Source organism: Berghia stephanieae, chromosome 6, assembly GCF_034508935.2.
Source record: "Berghia stephanieae isolate SIO BIC M18660-M18661 chromosome 6, UCSD_Bste_1.3, whole genome shotgun sequence".
NCBI classification, from domain to species: Eukaryota; Metazoa; Mollusca; class Gastropoda; order Nudibranchia; family Aeolidiidae; genus Berghia; species Berghia stephanieae.
Genome location: NC_088365.1, coordinates 40200561 through 40217126, shown reverse-complemented (window position 1 = coordinate 40217126; position 16566 = coordinate 40200561). Strand labels below are relative to the sequence as shown.

The 16566-nt window shown below is 35.7% G+C and overlaps 1 protein-coding gene across 1 annotated transcript in view; it reads right to left on the bottom strand.

The window, feature by feature from the left end:
- Positions 1-232: 232 nt before the first annotated feature.
- LOC144975022 (uncharacterized) overlaps positions 233-16566 on the bottom strand; it is a 64744-nt gene continuing 48410 nt past the window's right edge. The window contains exons 5-6 of the mRNA XM_078918666.1: positions 7164-7257; positions 233-6688 (exon numbers count right to left, since the gene is read on the bottom strand). Coding sequence (XP_078774792.1) covers positions 6252-6688; positions 7164-7257 — 531 coding nt within the window. The 3' untranslated portion in view covers positions 233-6251. The remainder of the gene's footprint in view (positions 6689-7163; positions 7258-16566) is intronic.

The window sequence follows — 16566 nt, the reverse complement described above, 5'->3', positions numbered from 1 at the left end:
GGTAATTACTACATTCTCAGCCAACAACAAAATGGCGCTGAATGCTTTCATTGGTGGACACTTTTTAGGCTTCGTACGTATTCTCATTCGTTTAATTCTATGGGTATACCCCATCATCATGTTGGGAAGGTGCTTTCCGCAAAACATGTGAACACTGATGCTTGCTATGACGAAGTGGGACATTTTCCCACGAAAAAGAATATGAAAAATGCACAGCGGTGTAAAGCAGATGGGTGTTCAAGGAAAACTTTTTTTTATTGCAGAAAATGTTCTGTTTTTCTTTGTATTTTTGGTAAAAATGATGAGGAAGATTGTTTTTATTCCTTTCACCATCTTTGATGTATTATTATTATAAAACTGTTTATCATCAATGGCAGCACTATGCGTATATGTATGTATGATTAGTACCATAATAACTATTTTTACTATGCCTTTTTACCATATTATCATGAATGTTATGCACAATATATTTTTATTTAAAATATCTATGTAAATAAAAAGAAACATCAAGTCACTCGATGTGTTCACTCGTTTTGTTTGCAACAAAGAATGTGTGTGAGTGAGCATGATGATTTGCCAAAAAACCGGTCCCCATATTCATAGCGTCCATTCAAATGGACAAATTGACCCCCCCTCCAGGGTAAAGTTAGAAATTTTTTTTTGTATCTCCATTATATATGTGTTGAATAGACCCTATACACCAAGTTTCATCATTCTAGCACACTGGGAAAGTAGTTCATGAATCAAAGGGTTAAGGTTTCAAGATTTTTGTCTTGAAGGAAATCCATGACAAAAGGTCAAAAAGCAATTTTCTTGTGTTTTTCAATATCTATTTTTAAGAATAACAACTGAAAAATGAATAGTTCAATATGCTCTAAATAAATGAAAATGTAGATGTACTGTAACTTAACGTACATGCCAAATTTGAAAGCATCTGAAGTGATAGTTTTTGAATGGGAAGTCATTTAATGCCCAAAATACCGAAAGCCCGTGAAATTTTTTTTTTTTTTCAAAATTGAGTAAATATATTCATGTTGCATATCAAATTAAAGCTCTCGATTAGCAGAATATAGTTATTTCATTAAAATAATTTTCCTCATTATTTAGGACATAAAAGTCTCTAAAGTGTTAAAATCAGTGTAAAACGTACATTTTATCAATGGCAGCATATGACAGGCTTAGTTCAAGATGTACTTTGCTCCATCAACTCAGCTGCAGAAGCTGGGTAATCTTTTTCCTCTTCGCTGTCACTGTGACTGTCACTCGTTTCTTCCTCACTGTTGTCACTGTCAAATTCATCAGCTGAAAGGGTTTTGAAAACATCATCTTCACTATCATCTGGCTGATCAGTTGACATATCCACCAGATCTTGTGGAACAATGTCTCCAGCACACCAGTTGCATTCTAGGTCTCCATCAGTAGTCACCTTCCAGCCATGATCCTCAGGAGGTGGCAGATTTGGAAATGAGATATTGGATTTCTTCCAAAGAAGCGTCTGATAATTCACACGCATGATGTGCATTTGAAGAGTGAATCGGCATGGAGGCAGCAGGCTAAAATCAATTCCAACAGAGTTTGACAGAATATTTCGAGACCCTGTGTGGAACCGTTGACGAACCATATCAAAATGCAATTTGTTCACATCTGAATAAGTATTTTTATTGTAGATAAAGCAAACAAACTGTTCCAAGTCATCCAGAAGCTTAGAATCCACAATTTCATTCACACCAAGAGTCTCGAATGCAAGAAGAAACTGTGGTTTTGCCTTCATGATTTTCAATGGCTTAATTTTTCTTCTTCAAATGAATGCACTAGTGGTGTCACATCCTGTAAAAGCATGAAATCCCAAAACTGCACGAATCAAACTTGTGTCATGCATCTGAGATAATAGAGATATGTTGATAAGTCTGCGATGACATCCTGTTCCAGTCCATAAAAACAGCGGCTTTGAAATTTCAGTGGCAAAGTACATCATCAGTAGAAAGACATCTGTATCTGGAGAGTGAACAATAATTTCATCACAATCACTCTTGGCTGTCTGCTTCTTCATGTGATGAACACAATGAGTGTACGATGGTGGCTTCTGTTGTTACTCCATCTCTACTTGTCAAGCAAGTGCACTGTTCTTCTGATACAAACAGTATTTCCTTGCCTTTGTATCATCCTCCCATGACTTTTGAATAAGGTTGATGAGATTTTTCTTGTTGTCATCATTAGATAGAAAAGACTTCCAATCTCTTGGCGTTTTTGTAGATAGTCCCCGCAATAACAAGGGTTTTGTCTGACTGGAGCGTCTTCTGGTCTGTTCAAGAGATTTGATGGATTTTGTGTTATACGAATCTGGCACAAAATGAATACGTTTAGCGGAGGGTAAAAGTTGAAAGATCTTTTCTGACAGCTGGCCAAAAGTTTCCGGAATACTTTTTAGGGAAAGAAACAGAGCATTTCCATCAATTATAACTTCTTTGCATGTATTCGTATTGTTTGTGACATCAACAAGAGCGACAGGATTTTCTAATTTATGCATCAATGCACTTTTGTCTGTTTTTGTTGGAAGTCCATCTGGTGTTGCAAGGGCCCATGGGATTGGACTTAGAGGATATGCCAACACTTTTTGCAGATCCAAGTCATGATGTGTACTGACCATCAATAACTGCTCAAAAATGTTTCTCTGTGCAGCGATCTGTACACTTTGTTGTTTTGATGGTTTTACAGTGACAGTTTTATGGTCGTTATGAAACGTCTTCAGAGATGTCTTTTTTAGGGCTTGTGAAAGGAATGTTCTTTCTCCACCAGACGTTTTTGAACAAATTCATTAAATTGTTCCTGTCCCTTTTGGTCAACAGACAAAAGATCATCAGAAATATTTTCTGCTGCTCTCATCCCTGAAGATAAACATATTATTAAAGATTCCTTTTCGTCAATATCAAAGGGATTTATGAATCTGTTCACTGCAGAATGCACACGCTGAATAGCAGCCTCATTTTCCTGTATTTTTTATGGTCTTTCTTCTTTGTGAATGGAGGTGTCTTCCTTATTCATGTCGGCTTGTTCGAGAGTGGCATTTAATACTCAGCTCTTGTGGGTCTGGTAAGACACCAGCGATGATATGCAGGCATATTTCTGCTGAAGCCAATAATCCCCCTTTAGATTTTGCTTGCCGATTGATAGTCTGCTCGATTGACATGTCTACAGCTGTTCTTGATGCTGGAATGTGTGATCGAGAAACACTGAAGCCCCAGTTTTTCAGCAACTCATCAGCACCTGGATGTGAATGGGAAAGATTGGTCAGAGACATGAGGTATGCTGACACGTATCTAGCATAATTCTGAGGGTCCATTGCAAAGAATAAGGGACATAGTTCCTGAAGGCACTGGACATGAACAATGAAATTGTTGGTCTTTGTGTCTTGTAGAAATTTTAGCAACAGCCAAACTTTATCCATATACTTAATCCAAAATTGGACTGTTTTTCCAAGACATCCCTGGTGAACTCCTTCCCTAAAGTGTGAGTATCGCATCCACAAATCTTTGAAGTCTTCATTCTCTGATGCACACTCGAGACTATTTTCGTCCATGAAGAGCATGGACTCACTGATTCTTTTTTCACAGATTTGATGACAATGTTGGAGTTGGTATGCTGCTCAAGCTTTTTAAATAAACATCTCTCTAGAGCCTCTAACATCAACACGTGAACTCTCAGTGCTCTATTATAGTGCTTTCCACTCATCACTTTTTTCATAGAACCACTTGCACAGATGCCAGATTCTAGGTAATTTCTTCAAAACCTGTCCCTTGCATGAGTTTTCCCAAAGCAGAAACCCATCCTTGCCAGCCAGGAACTGTCCCTCTCAATCCTTCTAGATTGGATCTACAAAACATCCACAGGAAATCTGACAGTGGAACTTCACCTAGTACAGAACATGGTACACATACTTCAAGTGTCGGTATGGTTGGTTCTGTTTTTTTGCTTTAAGAAACACAGTGGTAAATCTTTGGGTTGGTAATTCATGGATCGCCTTTTCCTCTGTGTAACAGTTGTTTGACCCGTGTCCGTCTGGCAGCCATCAATTTCTTTTTCATTGGTCACTTCCTCGTTAGGCTTTTCTCTTACTTCCTGAATCACTATCCCGTGTGTCGTATGTGTTTTGTTTGAACCAGATAATGTTTCCTCAGCTAGGTCAAAGTTATCCCAGCAGAAGTGAGTTACAAGGTTGTTCTCTGTTTTGATTTGCTGAGGAAGAATGTTGCTGGAGTTGGTAATGCTGTCACAAATGGCAGTTTCGATTTCCAGAATTGCTGAATATGAAAAAAATAGTGTGTCCAAACCTATTCAATATATGAATGAGTTGTGCATTACCTGTAAGGTGTCTTACTGATACACCCAGCAGTATATGCTTGGGCATCTTCCAGCGCCCATTGGTGACACAATAGCAAATGTCATCTGCTATCGATCTATTAAGTCGTTCTTGCTTAATTGTGATTTGTAGTGTCACTAACATAGATAAGATAAAATATCATGTGATTATAATGTTCATATCTGCACTCCACTCACCGAAATCTTTTATTTAAGATGCTACAAGACTATGTTTACATAAATTCTTAAATAGTCATTTTTGGACAATTTTAGGTCTATTTTGACCTTAAATAAACGCCAACTCCGTAACGACTTCTTCGAATACTTCCAAATTTGGCATATACTTTCTACATTGCACTCTCTACAACTTTTGTTTTTAAAGACATATAAAATTGTTTATAGTTTTTGTTTTAAAAAGTTTGACAGATGTTCAAAATCGCAAAAAAATATTTTTTCGACCTTTTAACATCGATATTTTAAAAGATAACGTTTTAAGTACCATATTTTTAATATGGACGTATAAAATAACTTTCAGGCTTTCTTTTGAAACCAATATTAAGGCTCTACAACAAAAATTGGCAAAGTTATCAACCTTCAAAGTTTGTTAGTCCTTGTCTAATTTTTCTGCACCACGTGACCTTTCAGGGACGATAACTCTGTAAAGGCTACACTTGCAAAGTGGCTAACATCGATTTTTTAACACTTCTATGGGTACTCTTTAAGAAAATATGGGTGTACAAAAATCCCAAAGGGGGGTGGAGGGTTTCGACTGCCAGCCCACGGTCTAAGGGTTATTGGTCTTAGGTTCTTTGAGGGTTCATTAGTCTTTCCGGGTTTCTGTATAGAAATCAATGACCTTGTGTTTATGTTGAGGGGCTTGTGTTCTCCAAATGTAATATTAAATATGTCTACTATATGTTCTTCGAGTGATGGTGGTCTATATTTTAAAAGTTCAGTGCATATATTGTCTTCTCCTGGGGCTTTGTTGTTGCTCAAGCTGTTAAATCCTTTTCTTACTTCCCTTGATGTTATAGGGTTTAGCAATGGGCGGGGAGATCCACTAATAGCGTGTATTGGCTTCACGTCTTCGTTTCTAAATTTCGTCTTGTAATGACTTGAAAGAACCCTTGATATCTCACTTGGGTATATATACTTTCCTGACTCGTCTGTTACTTTTGGGTTTTCTAAACATTTCTGATTTAACAACTTTATGGCCTTGAACATTGCTTGCTTTATTTACCTGATTTGCTTTATGATGAATAATAAAGCCACAATAAAAGTTTTCGATAAAAGTTCAAAAGCAATACTGCATTTGGATCATGAGCTAAGTGTGTTATTGGATGAGCAGGCGTTGATTTTAGAGGTCAATTTATCGACTTGAACATGTGGCATGACTAGGTGAGTTGTTTTCATTCTTCAAGACAACACAGTGGGTGAATAATTGTGTGAAAAACTCATGGGAATTATAGAAATCATGTAAAAAAGTGTTATTGAAAATTTACAATACATCAAATGTTGGACAGAACTTTTGAAACACAGTATAGTAACACACATTATATGCTAAATGTCTCTTTTCTGTTCTGTTAAAATAATATTTCTGTTCCTTTTTTATTATTGTTTTGATTTTATAGACATTTATTACGGTTCCATTTTTTAACGTCATCTGATATATCTTTGCTTCCAAAGGCAAAGACATTTCAAACTCACAAGTTGGTTAACAGGGATTTCTTTGATATTTACGGATAATATCTGAGGAAAGCTGTATGTATTATAGACTCAGGAATATTTTCCAGTAATTTAACATGAATAAGACACTCATAGTCAATTAACAATGATCACATTTAATTTACTTATTTTGATATTTTTTTCATAAATAAAATTACTCTGCATTTCCTTCACCGTTGAGCTGCATTTCCGTTCTGATTATAAGCATTGGAATAACTATAGTCTTCAAATACAGTCTCATCATTTTCATCATCAAAATCATTATTCAGTAGCTTTAATTCATCAAAGTTATTTTCTTTCAGGTTTTCACTGTATTTATCATCATATTCTTTATTATCATTTGAGATATATCTGTCTACAAATCTCTTGTTCAGTACACTGTCGTTAGATGAAGTTCGACTCGGACTGAGCAGACCCGATTCATTATACTGCTTAAGCAAGGACTTTGCCTCATCAATGGTGCCTATGTAGTAGGACCAAGCATCATGGTGACACCAGGCATAGTATATTGCACCGCCAAACAAAATTGCTGATGTTAAAGCAACCAAAATACCAGCAAGCATGTAGCTCTGATTTCTTGCACTCAAAATAAATGATTGTCGTATCTCTGAAATGAAAATGGAAAAAATAAATCAAAACAATTGAAAATGATAACTTAAAAGAAAAAAAAAAACCCACTTTTTTAAAAAGCGTTCAACACCTTTAGGTCATTTCACTCTCAGAAAAGAGAAAAGAGAAATGCACAACAATGAATAAATCAGTTTTTAAAAAAGTACAAAATACTTCACATTTCAGGCTAAAAACTTTTCATCCCCCAGTAATAAATTAAGCTAAAATAAATGATTTTCAATCCAGAATGAAGGTAGAAGAGTTTAGTAAATGAATGATCTGATCAAAATGCTTTCAAATTGATTAATTTTAATCAGATTGACAATATATCGACTTCTGAGCAAAAATAACAATATTCATTTTTATCACTTTATTCTTTACTAAAGTTTCGATTTGAAAAGTTCCATTTAGTTAAATTTGGTCCCTAAATAATCTGAAAAGTGACAAGTCTGTTCTCATCTAAAGAGTCATACCTTCTGGCAAGGCCCGAAGTTCCACCAAAAGTTTAGATTTCTTTATGGACTCCAGTACAAGGTCAAACTCTTCGATCATCTTGGAGTGGGATACCTGGTTTGTACATAATGAAAGTGCGGAGAGTTGTTTGAAATATTGCCAGATTATATATATATATATATATATATATATATATATATATATATATAATAAATAATTATATTATATACATAAATATATAAACGTAAAATTACTTAACGAAAGACTAAACCGAAAACTTAACGCAAAGAATTTAATAAATTGTACTAGTTTCTTAATTATCTTTGTACTAATTCTTACGCTGAACCGAAATACTTCTAAGCAGGACTTTCTTTAAACCGAAACAACTTGAGAACACCTTCCCTTTTCTCTTTCTATTTTTCTTCAAAAATTTGGGAAGATGGCCACATGTAATAATGCCCGGCGATATTAAACAAAGAGCGTAAGTACCTATAAGATGAAGGTGGTTGGTGGGGTGGGGGTGGGGGTAGGCAAACACTTCAATCACTGAACTTGGGCTTGGCCAACACCACAATCGCACAGATTGGAAAAGGAAGACAACGGGTGACTGGCAGGCGAAAAATGAGGAAAGAGGGGGAGTTGGGGTGTAGAATCACGCAAGCGAGATGTTCTATGTAATTAGGCCTTTGAACCTAATGGATTTTCAACAAAAGAGAGGTGTGTAGTAGACAGCTTAGCAATGACATGCCTTTTCATTTCCATTTCACTTCACCTCTGAGTAGTTGCGCATCATTCATTATCAATTATCACACAAGAACTTTCTATCTTATTTTAGCTTGACATTTTACTAAAAGTAAAAGAAAGCACTGTGCTTACACACGTTGGAGTTTAAAATCAAAATACTATGTGAAGTCGATGATAAAAAAGTTGAGCAAGAAGGAGATATGTAAAAAACACAGCATCCCAAACTCAACTCTTTCAACAATTTTGATTGGAAAATGAAAACCCCCAAAAACATTTTAAAAACACACCCCCAAAAAAAATTTTGTATATAAAAAAAAATTAATTAAAAATGTTATAAAGACGGTATTTATTCAATAACTCCATTTAAGGCGAAACCCATGATACGATTAAATGAGCAAATTCCTTAAATAGTTACTACCCTTGAAAAACATCGCAAAACGGGAACTTGCTTTAAACCAAAATGTCTTTAAACCAAAATGGTATAGAAGGTCCCCAAAATTTCAGTTTAAAGTAATTCTACTGTATTATATTATATATATATATATATATATATATATATATATATATATATATATATAATATATAATATATATATATATATATATATATTCAAATATAAAAATAATATATAATAATTTTAAAAAATAAAAAATATTAATAATAATAATTTAAAAAATAATAATAAAAATAACACCACCACCAACAACAATAAAATAATAATAATAATAATAATAATAATAATAATAAATAATAATAAAATATAATAATAATAATATAATAATAATAATAATAATAAATAATAATAATAATAATAATAATAATAATAATAATAATAATTCTAAAAAATAAAATGAAAAAATATATTAACAAAAAAAATAATAGAAAAAAAACAAATAATAATAGAAAAAAAAACAACAAAAACAGATGGGGATCGAACCCACAGCGCTAATTTCAAACCTTTTGAGACAGACGTTTTACCCATTCGGCCACACCATCCACATGAATGACGACATATATTATGTATACATAGCAAGCTACAATCCTCTAATTTGTTGTTTGTGTATTTTTTAAACAATTTAATTAATATTTGATTTAGTTATTTCTTTTCATATTTCTAGAGTGTATTGCGAAATATTTCGTATTCTCGAACGTGAATAAATAGAAAAAAGAATGAGTTTTTAAAAAGCATCTTTGTACAATCACAATACAAACTTAACGAAAAAAAAGGAATTTAAGAAATAAATAACTCAATAATATTTGCCTACTTAATTCATTAACCCTTATCGTACGTAGTGCTTTTACTCCTTAATCCTACGTCGGGGGTAAATTTGTTAACCCGTGACAATATAGAGTAAAATAAAGAACTATCCCTATTCGTACATCAGGGGTAATTTTGTTACTCCGTGACAATATATGGTAAAATAAAGAACTATCCCTGTTCGTACATCAGGGGTAATTTTGTTACCCCATGGAAATATACAATACAAGTAACATAAAAGAATATCCCTATTCATAGGTTGGGGGTGATTTTGATACCCCGTGATGATCGTATATATATTGCAATTGTTCACCATCAAAACAATTATGTAATCAGAACTTAATCATTGCCAAGATTCCCATTTACTTTCCATGTGATGTGCACGTCGTCTGCAACACAAATCTACTACGATTGAGAATACGTTCTACAGGAATTATCAAGTTTAACTACTCAATGTCCTCTGGTAAGTAGTCCTTCAGAGCCATTGGGCCCATGAAGCTGGAGTTTATCCTGTTTTCTATAGCATGAAACGTGCAATGACAATTGCTTGCTACACTTTGGTATGGACGCTAGCCTATCACAAAGTACTTTCCACCAGATCTAACAGACCCAGCTACCCAATTACTGCTGGTTGGACAGGGGAGGGGGGTGGGGTCACAAAAACTTTAGACTGCACTCAGAATCAATCTCTGTCGCTTTGCATGTGAAGTGAGTGCTCAACCAACTGAGCTATCGGGACCTTAGCAAGGTAAGTGGAAATAGACTCTGTTTTTTTGCCACTCAATTCAAAATTTCTCAAGATATTAGATACCGTATTCGTGTCTTCACTTGGTTTTTAAAAAAAGAATAAACGTAATGGCAGAGGGAAAGAGTGGGTGAGAGGGATGAATGCACGTAGCGTGTATGTGAGTGTGTTTGTATGATTGTCTGCAGGGGTGGGGGAGGGGGTCATAAATAGCAGGGGTGAGAATGACTGGTCAAAAAAAAGGAGGAGATTTTTCAGTGTGTGGATCAAGACCCATCCATGGGACGATGATAACCTATAAATTTGAATTTCATTAAAATTTACTGAGATGCAATAAAAAATAATGTGTCTCGCAGCAATTTCTGACACCACTGGGAGGAATTTCAAAAGTTGAAAGTGTAATTACAACATATTGTGGTTGTAGTAATGGTGGTGGTAGAGATGATGATGTGGTGGTGGTTGTAGAGGTAGTGGTGGTAGGTATGATGATGTGGTGGTTGTAGTAGTTGTGGTAGGGATGATGTGGTGGTGGTTGTAGTAGTAGTGGTGGTCGTAGGGATGATGATGTGGTGGTAGTTGTAGTAGTGGTGGTGGTAGGGATGATGATGTAGTAGTGGTGGTATGGATGACGATGTGGTGGTGGTTGTAGTGGTGGTAGGGATGACAATGCAGTGGTGGTTGTAGTGGTAGGGATGATGATGTAGTGGCAGTGGTAGTATGGATGATGATGTGGTGGTGGTTGTATTAGTTGTGGTAGGGATAATGGGGTGGTGGTGGTTGTAGTAGTAGTGGTGGTAGGGATGATGATGTGGTGGTGGTTGTAGTAGTAGTGGTGGTATGGATGATGATGTGATGGTAGTTTAGGGTTCCTACAGCAATTCCATTTTGAAATTCAAGGAGTCTTCAACTCAATCACTCACAATCATTTCCGGACCTGCTGGCACTTGAGGTGATGCAAGGGATCTCCACCTGGTCCTGTCAGCAGCTATTCTTGGGGCCATCTCAAAGGACAGACCTCTCTACAGTAGATTTCCAAGTCTCCTTGGGGCGGCCTCGCTTCCTCTTTCCTTGGGGTGTCCATCGCAGAGCCTTTCTTATCAGTGTTTCATTTGGTCTGCGACAGACATGCCCCAGCCATTGTCATCTTCTCCTTTTAATGAGACTCTCCAGAGACTCCACTTCGGCTCCCGCTCTCAGGTCCTCATTTGAGATTGTGTTTGGCCAGAATATCTTGAAGATTCGTCGCAAACATTTGTTTTGGAATACTTCAAGTTTCTGGATGAGACTCTCTGTGATCTTCCAAAATTCTGACCCATAGAGCAAAACGTTCAAGACATTACTTTTAAGAATCTTTGTTTTAGTGCTGGAATATCATCCCGTCGCTCTCCAAATTTGTTTGAGGGAAGCAGGAAGCGAATATCTGGTTTGAGGAGTTTTCAAGGTGATTTTGCTAAAGTTTCCCCGCTAGTGGGGATAACTCAGCTCCCTAATGTTTCCATGGCAGTGTAAATGCTGTCACAGTAACGATTATTCACATTTATTTTATTAAAATTTTATTTTAGCAAGAACTGAATTCATCTCACTCCAGTTATATTTCGGTAGGCTTAGAAAAACTTTACCTTCTAATATTAGATCATCTTTCCCTTGAATTAATTTCAAATTAGTGAATACTTTTCGTTCTACCTTCTGTCACGTAGCCACTTATTATAAAAGCTGGTAGGTCTAATCTTCTTCACTCACTTCTCTCTATGATATATGCCCTGACGGCCAGACACTCCATTCCATTTAAAGATTTTTATCTTTCAGGACTTTGTGGAATACTTGATTAATTTTGATTTCCACCATCAACAATTTTAACATTATCAACGAAAAGAGGCACCCGCTGAGCGAAAAAATTCCAACTTCTGCACTCCGGAAGACGGTATCTAGAAGCCAAATGGAGGGCAAATCGACAGAAGGCAACCTTCATTCCAACCGCCATAAAATTAATTAACAAATCTTCTGTGGAAAAATGAGACAACCAATGAAAACAACGAGCAGCAGTGGCGTGAATCATCATCATCGACATTGCCGCCGTCGTTATCATCATCATCATTATCGTAGTCATCATCATCGCAATCATTGCCATCTTCTTCTAAATATAAGTCACTATATTTATAATATGGTTATCTGTTGTCCCAGCAAATATATCGTATAGTTTCTGTCTGTCTGTCGTTTGTATGTATGTGTATGTATGTATGTATGTATGTATGTATGTATGTATGTATGTATGTATGTATGTATGTATGTAGTATGTATGTATGTATGTATGTATGTATAATATGTATGTATGTAGTATGTATGTAGTATGTATGTATGTATGATGTATATGTAGTATGTTATGTATGTATGCATGTATGTATGTATGTATGTATGTATGTATGTATGTATGTATGTATGTATGTATGTATGTATGTATGTATGTATGTATGTATGTATGTAGTATGTATGTATGTATGTATGTATGTATGTATGTATGTATGTATGTATGCATGTATGCATGCATGTATGCATGTATGTATGTATGTATGTATGATGATGTATGTATGTATGTATGTATGTATGTATGTATGTATGTATGTATGTATGTATGTATGTATGTATGTATGTATGTATGTATGTATGTATGTATGTATGTATGTATGTATAATATATGTATAATATATGTAATGTATGTATGTACGTATGTATGTAGGTATGTATGTATGTATGTATGTATGTATAATATATGTAATGTATGTATGTAGGTATGTATGTATGTATGTATGAATGTATATATGTATGTTCAAGATGGCGGACAGGTCAGTCGGGTCTCTCGCAGTCTCTAGATCTACCGTCTCTTGTATCCATCATCCGTGGTAGCTGTCCTCGTAAACACAGACAATGTCTAGAAGGAGTATAGGACTTGTGACAAGGATCAGATTTCTTGCCAAAGAGTGTATCAAAAGTGGTAAAATTCGACTAGACGTCGGACAGATTGGTTACAATTACAATGTTGTAAAACGTGTTGTGAATGGCGGAAATAGTGATTGTGATTTGTTTGACATTTCTAATTGGCTCCAGTATCAGCATGAACCGACCAGTAATTCTTCTTGGAATAAGTTTATACAACAAGAAGGTATGTTCAGACATACTATATCTACACAACCCATTAAAATTAAACCAACTTTTTGTCACTCCAACCCATCGAAATGGATAAAATTATTTTCAACACTACACAGTGTTTTCATCAAAAACAACACATTCCAAATCCAAAGACCCGATAATGGACAGCCGTTTAGCATTTAATTTCTCCACTACTGCAAACGAATCTTAACAAAATTCCCAGATGGACCGATGAAAAAAATTATAAAAGACCCGATGAACAATTATGAAGCTCTATTAAAATACATCGAAATAAAAATAATAGATATAAAGTCCTCCATTATGCCCTCCCTTATCCAAAACAACACACCAAGAGCACAGGAGGAAAAAGAGGTGACATGACAAGAACTCACAGCAATATTCGTAGACCACCAACGAAAAGCTATTGATATTATTAGAAACGGCTGTAAACAAACACACCCAAGTTGTGAGATAGATATCAACACAGTCGAGACTGCCTATAAAGAAAAATGTCAACGAAACAATATAAACATTAGTGACACACCCTGGTCCGATGTCACTATCCCCCCTCCCGCATGGAAACCATCAACAAGTGAGTTTACAATTGACAAACTCACAAGCTGTGTTAAAAAATTACCTAATGAAAAGTCACCCGGGGCAGACGGTGTCACCTATAAATATATAAAACAAAATTTAAACAAACTGGCACCAATTTTTACGGCCATCTTTAACACCTGTTTAAAATATCAAAAAGTCCCCCCAGACTGGAAACACAGTATCATAACACTGGTACCAAAAAAGAATGGGAACAAGGACAACGCCGACGACTGGCGACCTATCGCCTTATTACATCTTCATCATCGTCATCATCATCATTATCATCGTCATCAACACTAATATCATTATTACCTCTGGGACATTCTGTGGCAGAGTCTGAAACTTCACTGTTCAAATTAAAACTCCAGCTCTATACATTGTACATTATTTTAGGAAATGGTATTATGTCAATGAATATGTTACCCTTGTTACATTATCATGTATATTTCCTGAAATAAACAATTTTGATATGTATGTATGTATGTATGTATGTATGTATGTATGTATGTATGTATGTATGTATGTATGTATGTATGTATGTATGTATGTATGTAGGTATGTATGTATAATATATGTATAATATATGTAATGTATGTATGTACGTATGTATGTAGGTATGTATGTATGTATGTATGTATGTATGTATGTATGTATGTATGTATGTATGTATGTATGTATGTATGTATGTATGTATTATATGTATGTATAGTATGTATGTTGTATGTATGTATGTATGTATGTATGTATATGTATGTATGTATGTATGTATGTATGTATGTATGTATGTATGTATGTATGTATGCATGCATGCATGCATGCATGTATGTATGTATGTCTGTCTGTCTGTATGTATGTATGTATGTATGTATGTATGTATGTATGTATGTATGTATGTATGTATGGTATGTATGTATGTATGTATGTATGTATGTATGAATGTATGTATGTCTGCATGTATGTATGTATGTATGTATGTATGAAATGTATGTATGTATGTATGTATGTATGTATGTATGTATGTATGTATGTATGTATGTGTGTATGTATGTATGTATGTATGTATGCTCATTTCTTTTGTATACATGTGTAGAAACAATATGCAAGCGTGTATGTTCGTTTATGGCTGTGTCTGTAATGTAAACGTGTTGATGTTCATACCATGAACCAAACTGAGCATTGTTTACCTCACATGAATTGCCTTTAATTTGGACAATAAAGATTATTATTATTATTATTATTATTATTATTATTATTATTATTATCAAGACGCCAGAGCTGTTGCCTTTGTCAGTTCAATCACTGTTGAGAATGAATCAAGCCTGAGCCCGTCAGAGGAATAACTACAACCCTTCTTAACTGGAAGTGGAACCCCACAAGTTTACCCGCATTATGTAATATTATCATAAGATACATAATATCTTCATATTTCTATTTGTAACTGTAATCACCATTATTCATCAGAAGACTCATTTCATTAAATTTCATCTTTCTTTTTATATCATCTCAAACAAATCGTTATTTGTTCTTCCTATTAAAGTAACTAGTAAATTCTGGGGGCCTTATTCTTCACATCTTTATTTTATGCTCTTAATCCTCATTTCAGACCATGACAAATGCCTCAAGTTCACTTTTCTTCAATCTATTTGAAGACATCAATGCATTTAATTGAACAATAAATTTCATGGTATTAAAATGCTCTGCCTTTGCTGCCATTTTCTCAGCTATATTTTTATCAATATCTGAAATGGCGATGTGGTAGTTGTAGCAGTGGTATTAGGGATGGTGATGTGGCGGTGGTCGTAGTAGTGGTGGTAGGAATGGTGATATGGTAGTTGTTCTTGTAGTAGTAGTGGTAGTAGAGATGGTGATGTGTGGTGGTAGGGATAGTGATGTGATGATGCTTGTAGTAGTGGAGATAGGGATGGGGATGTGGTGATGGTTGTGAAAGTAGTGGTGGTAGGGATGGTGATATGGTAATGGTTATAGTTATAGTAGTAGTTGTGGTGATGGTAGGGATGGTGATATGGTAGTGGTTATTGTAGTAGTTGTGGTGGTGGTAAGGATGGCGATGTGATGGTGTAGTAGTGGTGATAAAGATGGTGATGCGGTGGTGGTTATAAAAAAGGTGATAGGGATGGTGATGTGGTGGTTGTAGTAATAGTATAGGGATGGTTATGTGGTGGTTGTAGTAGTGGTGGTAGGGATGTTGATGTGGTGGTTGTAGTAGTAGCGGTGGTAGATATGGTTATGTGGTGGTGGGTGTTGTAGTAGTGGTGATAGGGATGGTGATATGGTGGTTGTTGTAGTAATGGTGGTAAGGATGGTGATGTGTTGGTTGTAGTAGTAGTGGTGGGAGGGATGGTGATGTGGTTGTTGTAAGTAGTGATGGTCACAGGGATGCTAATGTGGAGGTTGTAGTAGTATTGGTGGTAAGAATGGTGATGTGGTGGTGGTTATTGGAGAAGTGATGGTAAGGATGATGATGTGATGGTTGTAGTAGTAGTGGTGGTGGGGGTGGTGATGTCGTGATTGTTGTAGTAGTGGTGGTAGGGATGGTGATGTGTTGATTGTAGTAGTAGTGGTGAGAGGGACGGTGATGTGGAGGTTGTAGTAGTAGTGGTGGTAAGAATGGTGATGTGGTGGTTATTGGAGAAGTGATGGTAAGGATGGTGATGTGGTGGTGGTTGTTGTAGTAGTGGTGGTGTTAGGGATGGTGATGTGGTGATTGTAGTAGTGCTGATAGGGATGGTGATGTGGGGTTGTTGTAGAAGTGGTGATGTGGTGGTGGTTGTTGTAGTAGTGGTGGTGGTGGTAGGGATGGTGATGTGCTGGTTGTATTAGTGGTGTTAGGGATGGTGATGTGGTTGTTGTAGTAGTGTTGGTAGGGATGGTGATGTGGTGGTTGTATGGATGGTGATGTGGTGGTTATTGCAGT